This window comes from Phocoena sinus, chromosome X, assembly GCF_008692025.1.
Source record: "Phocoena sinus isolate mPhoSin1 chromosome X, mPhoSin1.pri, whole genome shotgun sequence".
Classification (NCBI taxonomy): Eukaryota; Metazoa; Chordata; class Mammalia; order Artiodactyla; family Phocoenidae; genus Phocoena; species Phocoena sinus.
In genome coordinates this window covers 46,898,418-46,914,624 of record NC_045784.1, presented here as the reverse complement: position 1 = coordinate 46,914,624, position 16,207 = coordinate 46,898,418, and the positions used below count along the sequence as shown (strand labels likewise).

The 16,207-nt window shown below is 38.7% G+C and overlaps 1 protein-coding gene across 8 annotated transcripts in view; it reads left to right on the top strand.

Moving 5' to 3' along the window:
- Positions 1 to 16,207, top strand: part of HUWE1 (HECT, UBA and WWE domain containing E3 ubiquitin protein ligase 1) — a 143,792-nt gene that overhangs the window by 64,851 nt on the left and 62,734 nt on the right. For all 8 annotated transcript variants that reach the window (XM_032619088.1, XM_032619085.1, XM_032619086.1 and 5 more), the window contains 8 exons: positions 1,227 to 1,333; positions 1,874 to 2,051; positions 2,919 to 3,010; positions 3,630 to 3,841; positions 9,477 to 9,534; positions 10,547 to 10,723; positions 14,230 to 14,475; positions 15,633 to 15,766. In XM_032619088.1, the coding sequence (XP_032474979.1) occupies positions 1,227 to 1,333; positions 1,874 to 2,051; positions 2,919 to 3,010; positions 3,630 to 3,841; positions 9,477 to 9,534; positions 10,547 to 10,723; positions 14,230 to 14,475; positions 15,633 to 15,766 (1,204 nt within the window). The remainder of the gene's footprint in view (positions 1 to 1,226; positions 1,334 to 1,873; positions 2,052 to 2,918; positions 3,011 to 3,629; positions 3,842 to 9,476; positions 9,535 to 10,546; positions 10,724 to 14,229; positions 14,476 to 15,632; positions 15,767 to 16,207) is intronic.

Here is a 16,207-nt window from a genome sequence, read left to right as displayed (position 1 = left end):
TCATTGCTAATATATATTGCTCTCTTTATTAGATTTCCCTTAAGTTTGTAAGCTTTTTCAGTCTTTTCAGAGGGCTGGTTATTGGTTTTAATTATTTGTGCATTTTGCTTGCAATTTCACTAAATTCTACTTTCTTCTGTTTTTTCTAGTTTCTCTTTTGTTTACTTTTTAATGAATGCATTAATGCTGTACTGTTTTCTTTTGCATAGAGTTTTTTCCATATTCTTTTTGCCATATTTGCATTAATAGTAGTCTTAAGGCACGTTTCTATATACTGTCAAAAATTGGTCAGATTAATACGCAAGGACTCTTTTTTTTCCGCGGCATGTGGGATCTTCCCGGACCAGGGATCGAACCCGTGTCCCCTGCATTGGCAGGCGGATTCTAAACCACTGCACCACCAGGGAAGTCCCTACCCAAGGATTCTTAACATTGCTGATGGTATTTTTAAATTGCTGAAAGGGCTTTTTAGAAGACATTTTGTCCATTTTCATCAGTAAGTTTACATTCACTTTAACCCAGCAAACACACACCGCCATCTTACATTTTTTCCTGCTTAAGCAGACAAAAAAGGGTATATTTTTAGGTTTATCAATTCTCACCATTATGGACTGGTTTATATGCATGGTGGTACATGTATTTTGTAGAACAGTATGCAGCCATTCAAATTGAATGAGTTGTAGTGACGTGGGAAAGATAAACGAGATTATATGGTGTATATTACAATTGAAAAAACAAGCTAACCTCATTCTTATCAAAATACGCTCATAAAAATCTTGAAATTTTCAGGTTTTATTTATATATTTTTTCTTAAATTTTACATATTTAAGGTGTACAACATAATCTGATATACATAGTGAAATGATTTCTGCAGTCAAGCATTATCTCCTCACATAGTTTCCCTTTTTTGTGTGATGAGAGCACCTGAAATCTACTCTCTTAGCATATTTCCACTACTCATTACAATATTACTAACTATAACTGTCATGCCTATACATTGCCCCATAAAAATCTTGAAGAGTAGTCACTAAATTCCTAATGGTGATCAATCTCTGACGGGCAATACTAGAACTTTTACTAAGCTCATGCACGCGATTAAATTGTTGTACATTGAGCTCTGGGTTTGTTTTTTTTTTGTTATTTTGTTTTGTTTGAGCCTTTGAAGTTTTGCTTTTAATACCTGTGAAGAATCTCTCGGTTTCTTATATCTTTCATCCTTTTTTTAGCTACTGAAGTGGTGACTGTGTTTGTATTTCAAGAACCATCACTGCTCTCCTCACTCCAGGACAATGGATTGACAGATGTCATGCTGCATGCACTGCTGATCAAAGACGTGAGACCTTTCTGCTGATCTGTAAAGAACGCTCCATGCATACCCCTTTCCATAAAATATACAGACATATACACACACACACTTGAAAAGCAGTCTTATGGCATGAAAATCCTATCTTTTGTTTTCTATATGTAGTATTGAAACTATTGGAGGGTGGGGGGAAGGGGTAGTTAGGGAGTGTGGGATTGACATGTACACACTGCTGTATTTAAAATGGATAACCAATAACGGCCTACTGTATAACACAGGGAACTCTGCTCAGTATTCTGTAACAACCTAAATGGGAAAAGAATTTGAAAAAGAATAGATACATGTATATGTACAACTGAATCACTTTGCTGTACACCTGCAAACTATCACAACACTGTTAATCAACTATACTCCAATGTAAAATTAAAAGTTTTTAAAAAAGAAAGAAACCTTTGGACCTGGTCATCAAGATCCTTTTGATCTCTCTGTGTAGTACCCCTGGCCAAAGTTTCCTAACTTTGTACCTGGACTCTTTCAGATGTCTTCAAGCTCACTTTATTTTCTCTCTAGGTTCCTGCTACCCGTGAAGTCCTTGGCTCCCTCCCAAATGTATTCAGTGCACTCTGCTTGAATGCCCGAGGTCTTCAGTCATTTGTACAGTGTCAGCCTTTTGAACGTCTCTTCAAAGTTCTTCTGTCTCCAGATTACCTCCCAGCCATGCGGAGGAGGAGGAGTTCTGATCCTCTAGGTAAGTAAGGATTTGCCTTAAAATAAATAATTGGTTGGCTGTTGTGCCAAGAGTTAGGTGATTATCAAGCCACCAGTTGGCAAGGAAACCCTTCCTTGACCTCCATTCATCATGTGTCTGGCTAGGTGTGCTAAGCTTAATGGGAATGATCACCATATAGTCTATTGCAGGGAGAAAAGAATACTTCATCCTTAACCTCTGCTTATAATATTTCCATGCTTCTCAACAGTTCACTGTTAAATGTACTGTTACAATGCTGGTGAGAAATAGGTCTTAGAAAACCAGCAGAAGATTTTCAGGTCCACCATCTAGTCTTCAGCAACAGGAGATCCTGGTAATCTTCTGTTCTCATATCCAAGTCCCTAAGATAGTCACAAATTAATAGATTTCCTTCTCAGTGTATTTGAGACCAGATCATTGAGGTGTAGCAAGAAGGAAGGGTTCCAGAAAGAATCCAGTTTTCAAAAATGTGCTTTGTGCTTTGTCACCACTGTAGCATTTTAGCCACTACCATTCTTTACCGGGTCAGTCAGGGTTAATGGTTTATGGTTCTTTCGTTTCTCGTTCTCTCTTCACCCTACAATACTAGTTCAGACCTTGACAGTAGAGATTACTATGGTAGAATGTAGCATACATGGTTACTTTAAAATGTGTTTACTAGACTGATAAATTTCTTTCCTCCTCCCCAGTGATTTGGTTGCAGAGGTTGGTGTGAATTCATTTGAGAAAGCATGGCATTAGAAAATCACAACAACCAGCTCAGTTTCTTCTTTCCTCCTTATATTGGCACCAAAAAAAAAAAAAAAAAAAAATAGCCCAAGCTCTATTTTCTTCAGACTTTCTAACAATTCCATTTTTGACTTTAAGGGGATACTGCCTCCAACCTCGGGAGTGCTGTTGATGAGCTCATGAGACATCAGCCAACCCTCAAAACAGATGCAACGACTGCGATCATCAAGGTGGGAAGTGATACGGCTGTGACCATGGGCATGAGAGAGCAGTGAAGTGGGAGTTTTTAGGAAAAGGCAAGACCTACTGGAGGTCATTTGGATTCTTAGACTGTGCCTATAAGAGGATTATTCTGCCTCATTTTCTCCAAGTCCTTGGGTTGGTCCTTTACCCCACCCCCCAAAAAAGTCACTTAAGTATTGCTTTCTTATACAGGATACTAAGAAGTTGCCAAGGCTTAGCTTCTGTTTGTAAAAGCATATTACCCTTTCTAATCTTTGTTGCTTGGTTTTTGTTTTGGGGTTTTTTTTCCCCACATTTACTAGCCCTGCCGGTTGCCTCTTAGGATTGTTGAAACTGGTAAATGAGTTACTGGTGGTTGGTGAATTAGAACATGGGGTCACATCAGTCAGTCAGTCACTTAACAGCCATGTGACCCTGAAGAAGTTAACTTCATAGGACTTCAGTTTCCTTGTTTGTAAAATGAAATTAATGACTATATTCCAGGAATAGTGTATATAAAGTGTTTTGGCACTTCTGTATATAGCACATAGAAAGTGCTCCAAAAGTGTTAGTCATCTCCCCATTCCTTAATTACTAATAAGTAATCTTGTTTCCTTTGCCTTTCAGTTACTTGAAGAAATCTGTAACCTTGGAAGAGACCCTAAATACATCTGTCAGAAGCCATCAATCCAGAAGGCAGATGGCACTGCCACTGCTCCTCCCCCAAGATCTAATCATGCTGCAGAAGAGGCCTCTAGTGAGGATGAGGAGGAAGAGGAAGTACAGGCCATGCAGAGCTTTAATTCTACCCAGCAGAATGAAACTGAGCCTAATCAGCAGTAAGTGTTCACAAGACAGGTTCTCTAGCCTTGTGATCTTGAGCATGTTGTTTTCATCTGTAAAAATGAGGGAGTTGGATTAGATCCAGTTATAAGGTTCTTCCGGCCCTAAATGTCTGTAATTTATCTTTCTTTGACCCTTGTGTGTCGTTTGTGCTTTGGTGTTTGTTTTGGTTGCTTTAGCAAGCTTTCTTTTTTAAATGCTGTTCATGAAATTCAGTCAGAATTCAGTATATCAAATTAAAAGGCCTTCTTCAGAGGATTTCCCTTTGTTGATTTGGTATTCCATGTCATTGACTGCTTGATTGTTTTCCATAAGTGAGCATACATTAAACACATTGCACTTTTGAAGCCTATCTCCTAAGAAGTTCTTAAGAGTTACAGGGATTTGTTGTTGGTTGGTCTCTGTTTTTGTTTATTTCATCTGTTCATTCCAGATACATCAGAAGGCTTTGGAATGTACTGTATGATTGTAACTAGGCACAGTAGATTTTCCTTCTATTTATTTGAGGTTTGTTCTACATGAAAATTGATTACCTGGATGGTGAGATGGGGATGGGGGGGTGAGCTTAAAGACTGCTGGTAGACCTGGTTCTTCGAGCTTACAGTGTTCGCATGCAAGGGATGAAAAGCAACTGCTGTAGCTGTAACTCTTAATCACCTTCATGCTCGAAATGGGCATGATCCCTCTGGACGGTCATGCATTCTTTAATAAGTGCTCTTTTGGTGTATATATAGAAGTAGTTCTGAGAAAAGCATGAGCATTTTATTTAGGTGTGGATTTGAATGGGTTTGAGCTCATCTCAAAGGGTGGCTTGGGACTTAAGAGAAGATTATGGTGGAGTAGACAGCAGGAGCGAAGGTCTAGAATCCAAAACAGGTATGCCCTCTTGGAACTCTAGAAAGTAATGAGCCTGTTGGTGTGAATTTTTTGGAGGGGAGGCATTACGTTTGAAGTATGTTGCTTTCTTGGGCAGATATATTTTCAGTATCTGAGAAGGCAACCCTGCCTTCATCTAGCACCATCTTCTGTTTTGATTAAAATGTTGTCTTTCTGAGAGGAGGTGTTTTAGAGTGCTGGTAGTAACATAGTGAGTTCAATTTGTATAAAACTGTCAAGCTGTTCACTTAAGTTTGTGCACCTTTTGCTTGTATGTTGTGTGTCAATAAAATGTTTACATGCGCACACACAAAAAATGTTCTCTTTCTGGAAAAGGAGGATACCCTAAAAGAAAGCAGGACTTTATTTGCAAAGGAGTCGGAATCTTAGTGCTTTTTTGCCACATCCTTGATTGTCAGCCATATCCTGCTGGTATAGGATTCCTGTTCCTGGCTACAAACTAGGGATGGATTTCTTGAATGTTAGTAATGGTGGTGGTTTTGAGTCAAGCTGTGTACATTCATCTGCATATAACTTTTCTACCTGGATTTCTTAATACCTTTTGTCTAACATGCCCAGATTTTAAGCTGCCTTGGTAAATTGACATTTTCTCAAGCCCTCATATGTCTTCACTCTGCATGCCTTTCTTGGAATATCATGAGTCACTGTATATTCTATTCATATTTATCCCCCAACCCCAAATTATCTTATCTCCTTCTTTTCCATCTACCAAATTCCTACAAGTCTAGCTCAAATGTCTTATTCTTGTTTTTTTTTTTTTTTAAGTTTATTTATTTATTATTTTTGGGTGTGTTGGGTCTTCGTTTCTGTGCAAGGGCTTTCTCTAGTTGCGGCGAGCGGGGGCCACTCTTCATCGCGGTGCACGGGCCTCTCACTGTCGCGGCCTCTCTTGTTGCGGGGCACAGGCTCCAGATGCACAGGCTCAGTAGTTGTGGCCCACGGACCTAGTTGCCCTGCGGCATGTGGGATCTTCCCAGACCAGGGCTCAAACCTGTGTCCCCTGCATTGGCAGGCAGATTCTCAACCACTGCGCCACCAGGGAAGCCCAAATGTCTTATTCTTAAAAGAACTTTTTTTAACCTCTAAATAGGAAGTTGATCTTTTGTGTTCTCCCAACATTTTTGTTAAAATCATTTATATATTCTAATGGTTTCCCCCACTAATCTATATAGTTCTCCAAGGCAGGAACAATGTCTCATTCAACAGTGTATCCCGATCACTTTGTTTATAGTAGGTAATCAGTTAATAACTGTTTACTTATTGAGTTGATAAAATGAATCAGGAGTATTAGATTAAGGAGTCCCTGAGTCTTAAATGCCAAGAGAGCTGGGCCTAATGAAACATGAACAAGAATGAAGAAATAGTTAAAATCTAGACCCACAACATTAATACTGTATCATAGTATTAGTCATATGTAGCTTCTAAGCTGCAAAGGACTCTAATAGTTGCTGTTCCGTGGTATTGATGTTCTTCTGCATGGTCTGGGTGTTCATCAGCACCTCATTCACATAACATATCTAAGAATCTCACAAATATTGACACATGTACTTTTCCACTTCTGTCACCTTCACAAGCTTCAATTGGGTCATTACGTGGATTATTAGGGCTGGAAGGGAACACAAAAGACTATCTAAACTCAACCTACATTTTGAAAGCCACTACCTACTATAGGTAAAATTCTTTTATCTCCTTATCCCAGGTAGTTGTTATGGTGGGAGTTGCTATGTACTTTCTGCCAATATGGGAAAGTGGCTTTGAAAAATTTGCAGTGTATGCCACCCCTCTCCCCAAAAGTCTTGTTTGTATCCTTCCCCCACCCAACACAGAATTCTTCAATGGGACTCCCGAACAAATTCTGGTCTCCCATGCCCACGTCTGTTTTCCAATGCCTTAAATAAACGCATGAGTAATTTTTTCCATTAATTTTAATTGAGGTATAATTCCTATACAGTAAACGGTACAGATTTTAAGTTTCCTATTTCCCTACCCTAAAATGGGGCAGCTACCTATCTTATTTCTGTCATTCATAGAATAAGTTTGCCTGTTCTGGAACATCGTATAAATAGAATAAACGGAGTCTTATATGTATATCATATCTAATGTATGTACTTCCTTGTTTCTGGCTTTTGTTGCATAGCGTATTTTTGAGATTCATCCATGTTGTGTCTATCAGTATGTTGTTTTCGTTGCTGAATAGTATTCCACTGTATGGATATACTACAGCATTTATCCACTCACCTGTTGACGAAGTTTTGAGTTTGTTTTTTTTTCCAGACTAAGACAGTGTTCTTTTCCCTTGGTTTTGTCCCCAAAATCAGCAGCTAGCATTGAATAAAATGATTGATTGTATTTGATCTTGAGACACGTGGTTTTGTGCTACAAATCTGCCATAAGGAAACTTAGGCATTACAGTCTACCCCAAATACATGGAGTTCTGTTGTACATTCAAAGGCATTCACCACAAGTAGTTCTAAATACTTGGCTTTTGGCCTCTTTCTTCTGCCTTCTGAATTGTTTGAGCTCAGCAAAACTGATATTGCTGGGGGTGAATATACTTGCCAGTAAGTAACCAAGGTTTTCAGTTGGGGCACCATGGTTTATTTTTGTGATTGATTCCATTTATTTTGCCTAACTTAACCACCTACCCTGAACAACTTGAAAGAAATGGGTTATATATATCCATGTGGTCTTTGGAAATTGAATAGCAACTGTCTGGGCTTTAAAGGCATCAAATGCAGAGAAGCAGTTGTTCCCTGAATCGTGGCCCACTGGGAGGGCTCTTTTGCCAAAGGCAGCTGTGTCTCCTCAGGAGTGGTAAGAGAGACCTGATTTTCCCCACCCCACCCCCGAAAAACCCCAAAACATGAGATCTGTTGTCCTGTACCCGTGTACTATGACACTCAATTGGAATCCTTCTCCACCACATCTGATTAAGGGCTCCAACATCATAAATACCCATGTAAAAGTGACTAGAGTTAAAATTAAGTTTGGGAATGTGTGTTTTGGAGAAGGCGGCGAGGCAGCAGTTTTTGATTTGACAGTTAAGATAAATTTGTTTCATTCTTCATGGAAATGCAGTCTTCCATTGTTTCAAAGATGCTATGGGTCAAAGTTTCATATCAGGTTAGGATTAGAATGACTTTTCTTAAAACCAGTGGTAGGGGGATTTCTACTGAAGAAAGTTGATCATTTTTACTCTTCCTATATGATGCCCTGAGCCTAGAAGCCAAAAAGATGAGGGTGGGGAGAAAAGTGGTTACTGAACAAGTTCAATCCTGGAGTTTAAGAACCACTGTTGGTTTGTTTTCTCTCTTGTTCCCTCCAACTTCCATCTAGCAAATGAAGAAAGTACATTTCATGATGGTGCTTTGGGTCTTTACCATTATATTTGGCTTCTACAAAGGGGCAGGTATCTCCCTGGGCTTAGAGCCATACCTGTACTTCTTAGCTGTAGAGATGGATCTCTTGAGTTCTTCCCAAGGAGGTGCAGTCAAGCTGGGGCGGATAATTGGTGTAAGTAGCAGGGAATGTGGCAGTGGTTCTGCGGAGGAAGTTTACAGTCAGGGAAGGGTTTGCAATCTTCCCATGGAATCATTTCACTCCTGGCTTATGTATAGATCCTCCCTTTGTACAAAGTTCTTCCCCAGATTCTTCATTGAGTATGTTCACAACATCCTACCCAAGCCCTAGCTCGAGATATTTTAGCTCTAAAGCCATTCATCATGCCTCTCCACTCTTTGCCTATTGCCTAGTCTCCGTTTTGCTGCCACATATCCCCATGCCTGGCAAATCTTTGTTCACATTTTATCTTGCTCAGAGACGAAATTATTTCTTGCCAATTTTTCTGCCTTCTCCCCCTACCTCTCCCTTCTTCTATCTCTGCCCTTTTCTCCCAAATTTCTCCCAAGGGCCTATATCTAAAATGTTCTTATTCAACTCAAGTTTTGTCTTTTTCTAGGGTTTATCTTTTAGGTAGATTTTGTTTCATTTCAATATACTTTGTGGGGTTTTTCCCTCTGTTTATTTCTTACAAAAGCCAAGGTGTAGCCATTGGTCTAAAGGCTGCATTTTCTGCAGCTATGGCATTATTGCAGCCTTCTTATCTTCAATGCATCATTGAAGCATCTGAAGCAGAAGGACCTGATCACAATTTTTGGGTAGTTCAGGAAAAGGTTGTTAGAGAAGGAGACCTTGGGTGTTGCCTTCATCTTTGACCAACTTTGACTTTTCTGAATGGTTTACCAATCTAAGCATGGAATCTTGACCAAAATTAAATTCCATTTCCTGCTCTCTATAACATTAAATCTGATGCAAGAACACGGTAAGATGTTTATGTATTTGTTTCTTTGCCTAGCTCCTTTCTTCAAGCAAATATTTAAATAGTCTCTTAATTGAACATGCTTATTTTTAGTATTTTCATATTGATGAATTCCTCCTATAGTAGTTTGCCTAAAATAGAATAATTTCTTTTGAGATATGTATAAGTGCTGAGTTTGTGAAAGCTTGGTTTTTCCTTTTGTGCTCTCAACCTACTCAGGCTAGGAAAGCTACCTTCAGAATTGATTTCAGCTCTTTTCTTTTTCCTTCTTTTTTTTTTTTTCTGTGCTATATACTAAAGGCTGTAAGTCTAACTGAGAGAAAGGACTAGAATTTCACGGTTTCCTTTTCTTCGCTTTGTTCTCTTGCATTGGTATTGTGAATTTCTGTGAAACTCACTCTTTTCTCCCTTAACAGGGTTGTTGGTACAGAGGAACGTATTCCTATTCCCCTCATGGATTACATCCTTAATGTGGTAAGATTAATGGTAGGGTAATCTGAGTAAAGGTGTGTGCTCTTCTGGAAAATGTGTGGGGTTACCAAATAGTCTGATGACTTGTGTTTATTTTCACTGGGGCCCTTAAAGTGCAGAGAGCAGCGGGGAAAGATGTGTAAACCTTGTTCTGTGTGATTTGCCAAAAATTAGCTAACAGTCCCTTTTTGAATATTCCCAATTTTCTGTTCATTCCCCTTTGGAATCCAAACAGGAGGAGAATGGGCTTTGTTAGGCCAGTCCAGTATTATGTTCTTTGAGTGCATCCCAGCATATTTTTTTCCCGTTACTTGCCATTTTTTTCCCATTAACTTCTCTTTTACCAATAATAATAATAATAATAATAATGTGGTGTTTTATTTTAACTTCTGTGTGTCTCACAGGAAAAAAGGAAGAGTTTGAATTTTCCCAGAGTTATTTACCTATAAGGGGAAGCCCATTTAGCATTTGTTCTAGCCCAGTAAGCACTTCCAGACTTCCAGAGATGGTTTCTCTTTTGCCTGTGTGTTTGTTTCCCGTATTTTACTTTCTTACCCTTACAAAATGCTCTGTTTAGTCTGAATCACTTCCAGAGTTCTAGGTTTCATTTGTATTATGAGCACATTTGAAGAAAAGTATCCGTGATGTTTGCTTCTAGGGGAGAGGCAACACATTATCTTTAAGAAGCACTAAATGAGCAAATTAAGAGATTAGACCTGATTCTGCCACTAATTCATGGTGTGGCCCTGAGCAAGTCATTTAACCTCTCTGTGCTTCTCAGATTATGTGACTTTAGGTGTGGCTGAAAAGATACATTGGGAAGAAGTTGTAATTCCTTATTTTCTGGATGTTTAGGGGTCATTTCATATACCTATTACTGCTTACCTGAGGTTTTGATATTCTAGAAAATACTGATTTCATGACTATAAGGTTACCCCTGTCCTAATTCCAAGCTGGCATTTTAGTTCCAAGTGTCAGGCTCTAACTTTTTTTTTTTTTAATTTTTATTACCTAGATGAAATTTGTGGAATCTATTCTGAGCAACAATACAACCGATGACCACTGCCAGGAATTTGTGAATCAGAAAGGACTCTTGCCTTTGGTTACCATTTTGGGTCTTCCCAATCTGCCCATTGACTTTCCCACATCTGCAGCCTGTCAGGCTGTTGCAGGTGTCTGCAAATCCATATTGGTAAGAAGCATCTGGCCGAATATTTTCATTTCTTTTAGAAATCAATTTTGCAATACTTCTGTATACATGTTTTTACTGTGGTCTCCCCTTCAACTAAAACATAATGAAGAAATTGGCGGTTATGTACTGTAAGTGGATTTTGTGACTAATAATAGTGTGCCACGTTATTTCTCATTGAAAAGTCAAAGTGTTTGTTCTTTGTTCCTGAGTTTGGTATATAGTTCTAACATATGAGTTTTTTGGAAGGGAAAATAAATCTGCAAGAAAGCTTTGGAAGTGGGTTTTAACACAGTCTGGTTTGTTTAGCCATGTATTTTTTTTTCCTTTCTCAGGCTTGATAGTTGTGTATTTTAAGCATGATTGACCTATAGTTCATTGCTCAAATTTTGCCCAAAAATGAAGTTGCTTTATTTAAGTAGTGGTAAAAGAGATATAACATGATATTTACCGCTTTAACCATTTTTGAGTGTATAGTTTAATAGTGTTTAGTACATCACATTGTTGTGAAACCCATCTCCAGAACTCTCTTCCTCTTGTAAAACTGAAATTCTGCACCCATTAAACAGCAACTTTCAATTCCCCTCTCCCTACCAGCCCCTGGTAACCACCATTCTACTTTGTCTGAATTTTGACTGTTCGAGGTATGTCATGTAAGTTGAATTCATGAAGTACTTGTCTTTCTATGACTGGCTTAATTTGCTTAGCATAATTTTCTCAAGATTCATACATGTTGTAGCATATGTCAGAATTTTCTTCCTTTTTTAAGGCTGAATAGTCCAGTGTATGTTTAAACTGCATTTTGTTTATCTATCCATTCATTCATTGATAGACATTTTGGTTGCTTCCACTTCTTATGAATAGTGCTGCTACGAACATGGGTGTGTTCTCCAGACCCTGCTTTTTTGTATGGTGGAAACACTTAAGATCTACTCTCTTAGCAAATTTCTAGTATATAATACAGTATTATTAATTATAGTCACCACGCTATATACATTAGATCCCTAGAACTTATTCATCTTATAACTGAAAGTTTATACCCTTTGACCAACATCTCCGCAACTTCCCCCAGCCCCTGGCAACCACCGTTCTACTCTCTGGTTCTGAGTTTGACTTGAAAGTGAGATCATACTCAAGACTCTGCTTTCAGATATTTTGGTTATCTACCCAGAAGTAGGATTTGCTAGATCATTTGGTAGTTCTGTTTTTAATTTTTTGAGGAACTGCTATACTGTATTATTCACAACATCTCTACCATTTCACATTCCAACCAGCAAAGCACAAGGGTTGATTTCTCTGTGTCCTCACCAATACTTGTTATTTTCTAGTTTTTTCATACTAGCCAATCTAATGGGTGTGAAATGAGATCTCGTGGTTTTCGTTTGCATTTCTCTGATTAGCGATGTTGAGCATCTTTTCATGTGCCTGTTGGCCATCTGTATGTCTTCTTTAGAAAAATGTCTGTTCAGGGCCTTTGCCCATTTTTTTTTTTCCGGAACAGTACATTTTATTTGACAACAAACTCCCCAATTTGTCTCAGTTGTGACATATAGATGGCTTTGGATTGCTTTTTTGGTGGTCACCCATGCTGAACAAGATTTTTCAATCTTCCAAACAACCAAGGCTCAGAGATTCTGCGTGTCACTTTAGTTCACAAATCCAAGTGTGTCCTCCATTCATTGGAGCATTTTGGCATAGATTCCCTTTGAGGTAGAAGGGTAGAGATGAAGCCGTTCCTCCAAGTTTAAAGAAGTAAGGTGTTGCTGGCTGGTGCTTCTCAGAAGGCTGGCACATCTGTGTTTCTTGCCTAATTCTTCTCATTGGCCTGGAGCCTCTCTTCACTCTTCTCTAGATAGCCTGGCACTATTTTTTCCCCTCAATTGCCTGATGCTTTCCTTCTCTCATCAGCCTAGAGCTTCTGAGGAAAAGGGAGAGCCCATTTTTTAATAGGGTTGTCTGTTTTTGTTGTTGAGTTGTAAGAATCCTTAATATATTTTGGATATTAATCCTTTATCAGATAAATTATTTGCAGATTATTTTCTCCCATTCCATGAGTTGCTTTTCACTCTGTTGATAGTGTCATTTGATGTGAAAAAAGGTTTTAATTTTGATGAAGTCCAGTTTGTTTTTTGTGGGGGGGTTTTTGTTGTTTAGTTTTTGCTTTTTACGTTTCATTGCCTGCGCTTTTCATGTCATACCTAAGAAACCACTGCCAAATCCGGTGTTGTGCAGCTTTTATCCTATGGCTTTTTCTAGGTATTTTATAGTTTTAGCTCTTACATTTAGGTGTTTGATCTATTTTGAGTTAATTTTTTGTATGGTGTAAGGTAAGGTTCAGTTTCATTCTTTTGCATGTGGGTATCTAGTTTTCCCAACACTATTTGTTGAAAAGATTGTCCTTTCCCTATTGTACCCTTGTTTTGGCAACCTTGTCAAAAATCATTTGACCATATATGCAAGGGTTTATTTTGGGGCTCTCTGTTCTGTTGGTGTTGATTTCTATCTTTATGCCAGTACTACACTTTTGATTACTGTAGCTTTGTGGTAAGTTTGCAAATCTGGGGATGTGAGACCTCTAACTTTGTTCTCTTTTAAGATAGCTATATCTATTTGGGGTCCCTAGAGATTCTGTATGAATTTTAAGAGAGATATTTCTGTTTGTGCAAAAAAAAAGCCATTGGGATTTTTATAGGAATTGGATTAGATCTGTGAAGCTTATTTATTAGCTGAGTTGTGCAATGATAAGTAATTTCTGCTAAAAATCAGAAATCCAATTTCTTGCGGACTTGGAAAGATCCATAATTGTGACATCTGCATTTGATATCTTATTCTGCTTCCCTTTTTGCAAATATTGAATTAAGTGCTATTTATGAGGGGGGGGGAAGGGCTGCTCCATCTTTATCCTACCTGTAAGATACTGTGTGAGGGTGGATAGATTTATTTAAAGCCATAGGAAAAGCACATAAGTTCTCCTATCTCTGAATGGCAAGTGATAGTGTTCACTGTCAAGATTTTTCTTCATACTCAGAAAGAAATTGCAGGGGCCATATAATCCTTGAGTTGTCTCCAAAATAAAATGCCTAGCTGATGCCTATCCTAGAATTGTCTCTCTTATTGTGGTAAGAAAAAAACATTTGTAATAGTGGTTCATTTCCATGCTTTGGAACCTTGCCTAACATTGCTCCCTGTTGTGCAAAATTTGGAATTAATCTTACAGCATGGAGTCCTTGCTGTAACAGTAGTCCAGTTTGGCCATCACAATCTTTTAAATTTGATTGGCCTACCACCTTTGAAAGCCTCTCATTCAAGAGAAGTAATGTGTTGCTCTAAAAGGCATTTAGGTATGTCATACCTTCGTTCATGTTTTGGCTCCACCATTTACCAGGTGTAAGACCATGGCCAGGTCTGAAATTTGTGAGACTTGTCTTCCACTTCTTTCACTGTGACTATTAAGGCATGCATATGAAGTTCATTGTACATTAATGCTTTAATTATTCTTCTTATTTCAGACACTGTCACATGAACCCAAAGTCCTTCAGGAGGGTCTCCTTCAGTTGGACTCCATTCTTTCCTCCTTGGAGCCCTTACACCGCCCAATAGAATCCCCTGGGGGCTCAGTGTTGTTGCGAGAACTGGCTTGTGCTGGCAATGTCGCTGATGCTACCCTCTCAGCTCAAGCCACACCTCTACTGCATGCGCTCACTGCTGCCCACGCCTACATCATGATGTTTGTTCATACTTGTAGAGTTGGACAGGTAAGAATTATGTTAGGTGTGAACATGTTGGCTTAAAGTCGGTAAAATACCTAGGGTATATACGTGGCATCTTAGTGTACTTAGAAGCAGTTCTGCGTAGGCGAGCTGCTGAAAGAACAGTTTTAGGGTGAGTTCTTTTGGGTGGATGACTTAAGTTTATGCTTCAAGTTGCTGTCTAGTTTCACTTCCCCTTAGTATTTTTTTCATTGGAAGTTGGGTGACCATATAACTTGTTTTGTGAACTGGACCTTCTTGAGAGTGAAAGAGATTGAGATAAATACAGGTATTAATAGATCTGTAGCATTCATATAGGCCTTAGGGATGTATAGTCACCCCTTTTAGCAGACAAGGCTCAATTGGGTGCTCATCTGACCGTATTACTTCCTAATATTTCTACAAATGCCTGTAGGCTTGATAATAAGATGGCAAGAAGGAAATTTGACCACAGAACATTTAAGTTAATGGTGATTAACAGATTGCTAAAGATTTCCTAAATATCAAACCTTATGTTTACACTCCATGTGAGGATCCTCTTATGGTTCCAGAAAGTTGAAGTTTGGGGGTGGGGGGGTTTGTTTATTTGTTTTTTGAGTGCTCACAGTTTTGCCACCCTTAGTTGTCAAGTAATCAAGTCTAAAGATTATTGGTGTCATATTTTTAGCAGCCCTGTTTTATGCTGTTGAGCTAGGAGTGTGTTCTTTGGATCAAATTAAGTGAAAAGCACAATTATAAACTATTTAGAAAATAATTAAATTACACAGAAAAGCTTTAGGGACTGATTTGATTGATTGATTGAAATAAAGAAATAAACAGGCAATAACAAGCCCCCTCACCATCTAAAAAAATTAGTAAGCTGCCAATGAGTCTATAAAACTGTTTCTTCCATTTAGAAGAACAGAGTTGCCTGTGACTCCTATTTTTCACTTTACAAAGAAGAAATGAGAAGGGATGTTAGAGACATATTGTAAATATTGTACAAGAATACCCTCTGGAACTATGATCTCTTAAGTGTGGAAATTTTGATGAAGTACACAACTCTGAGAATAGTAAGGAAGGAAAAGTAGAATCCCTTATCCTTTGTAAATAACTAAAAGTTGATTTTGAATATAAATGTTCAGAGGGCATCCCAAAGATCACCTTTTTTACTTTGGCTACAGAGTGAAATTCGTTCCATCTCCGTAAACCAGTGGGGCTCTCAGTTGGGTCTGAGTGTTCTGAGCAAGCTGAGCCAGTTATACTGTTCCCTGGTGTGGGAAAGCACTGTCCTTCTCTCCCTGTGTACCCCAAACAGGTAAGGAAATGGTCATCTCTTTTACTATCTCTGTTGTCTTTCCTAACAGAAAAACTAAGCTTAGTGAGCCTGGGGTATTACTTTGGTCAAGGATAGAAAGGTAAAGAGTTCAGAGGCCTCCTTGTCTGTCTTAGTTCATTCGGGCTGCTATAACAAAATCCACAGATTGGGTCCTTATAAACAACAGAAATTTATTGCTCAGAGTTCTGGAGGCTGGAAGTCTGCATGGTTGGGTGAGGGCTGTCTTCCACATTGCAGACTTCTCATTGTATCCTCACATGGCAAAAGGGACTAGGAATCTCTCTGGAGCCTCTTTTATAAGGCAGTAGTTCCATTCATGAGGGTTCTACTCTTAAGACTTAAGCACCTACCAAGGGCCTTACTACTAATACATCTCATCAGACATTAGGATTTCAGCATTTAAATTTTGAGGAGACACAC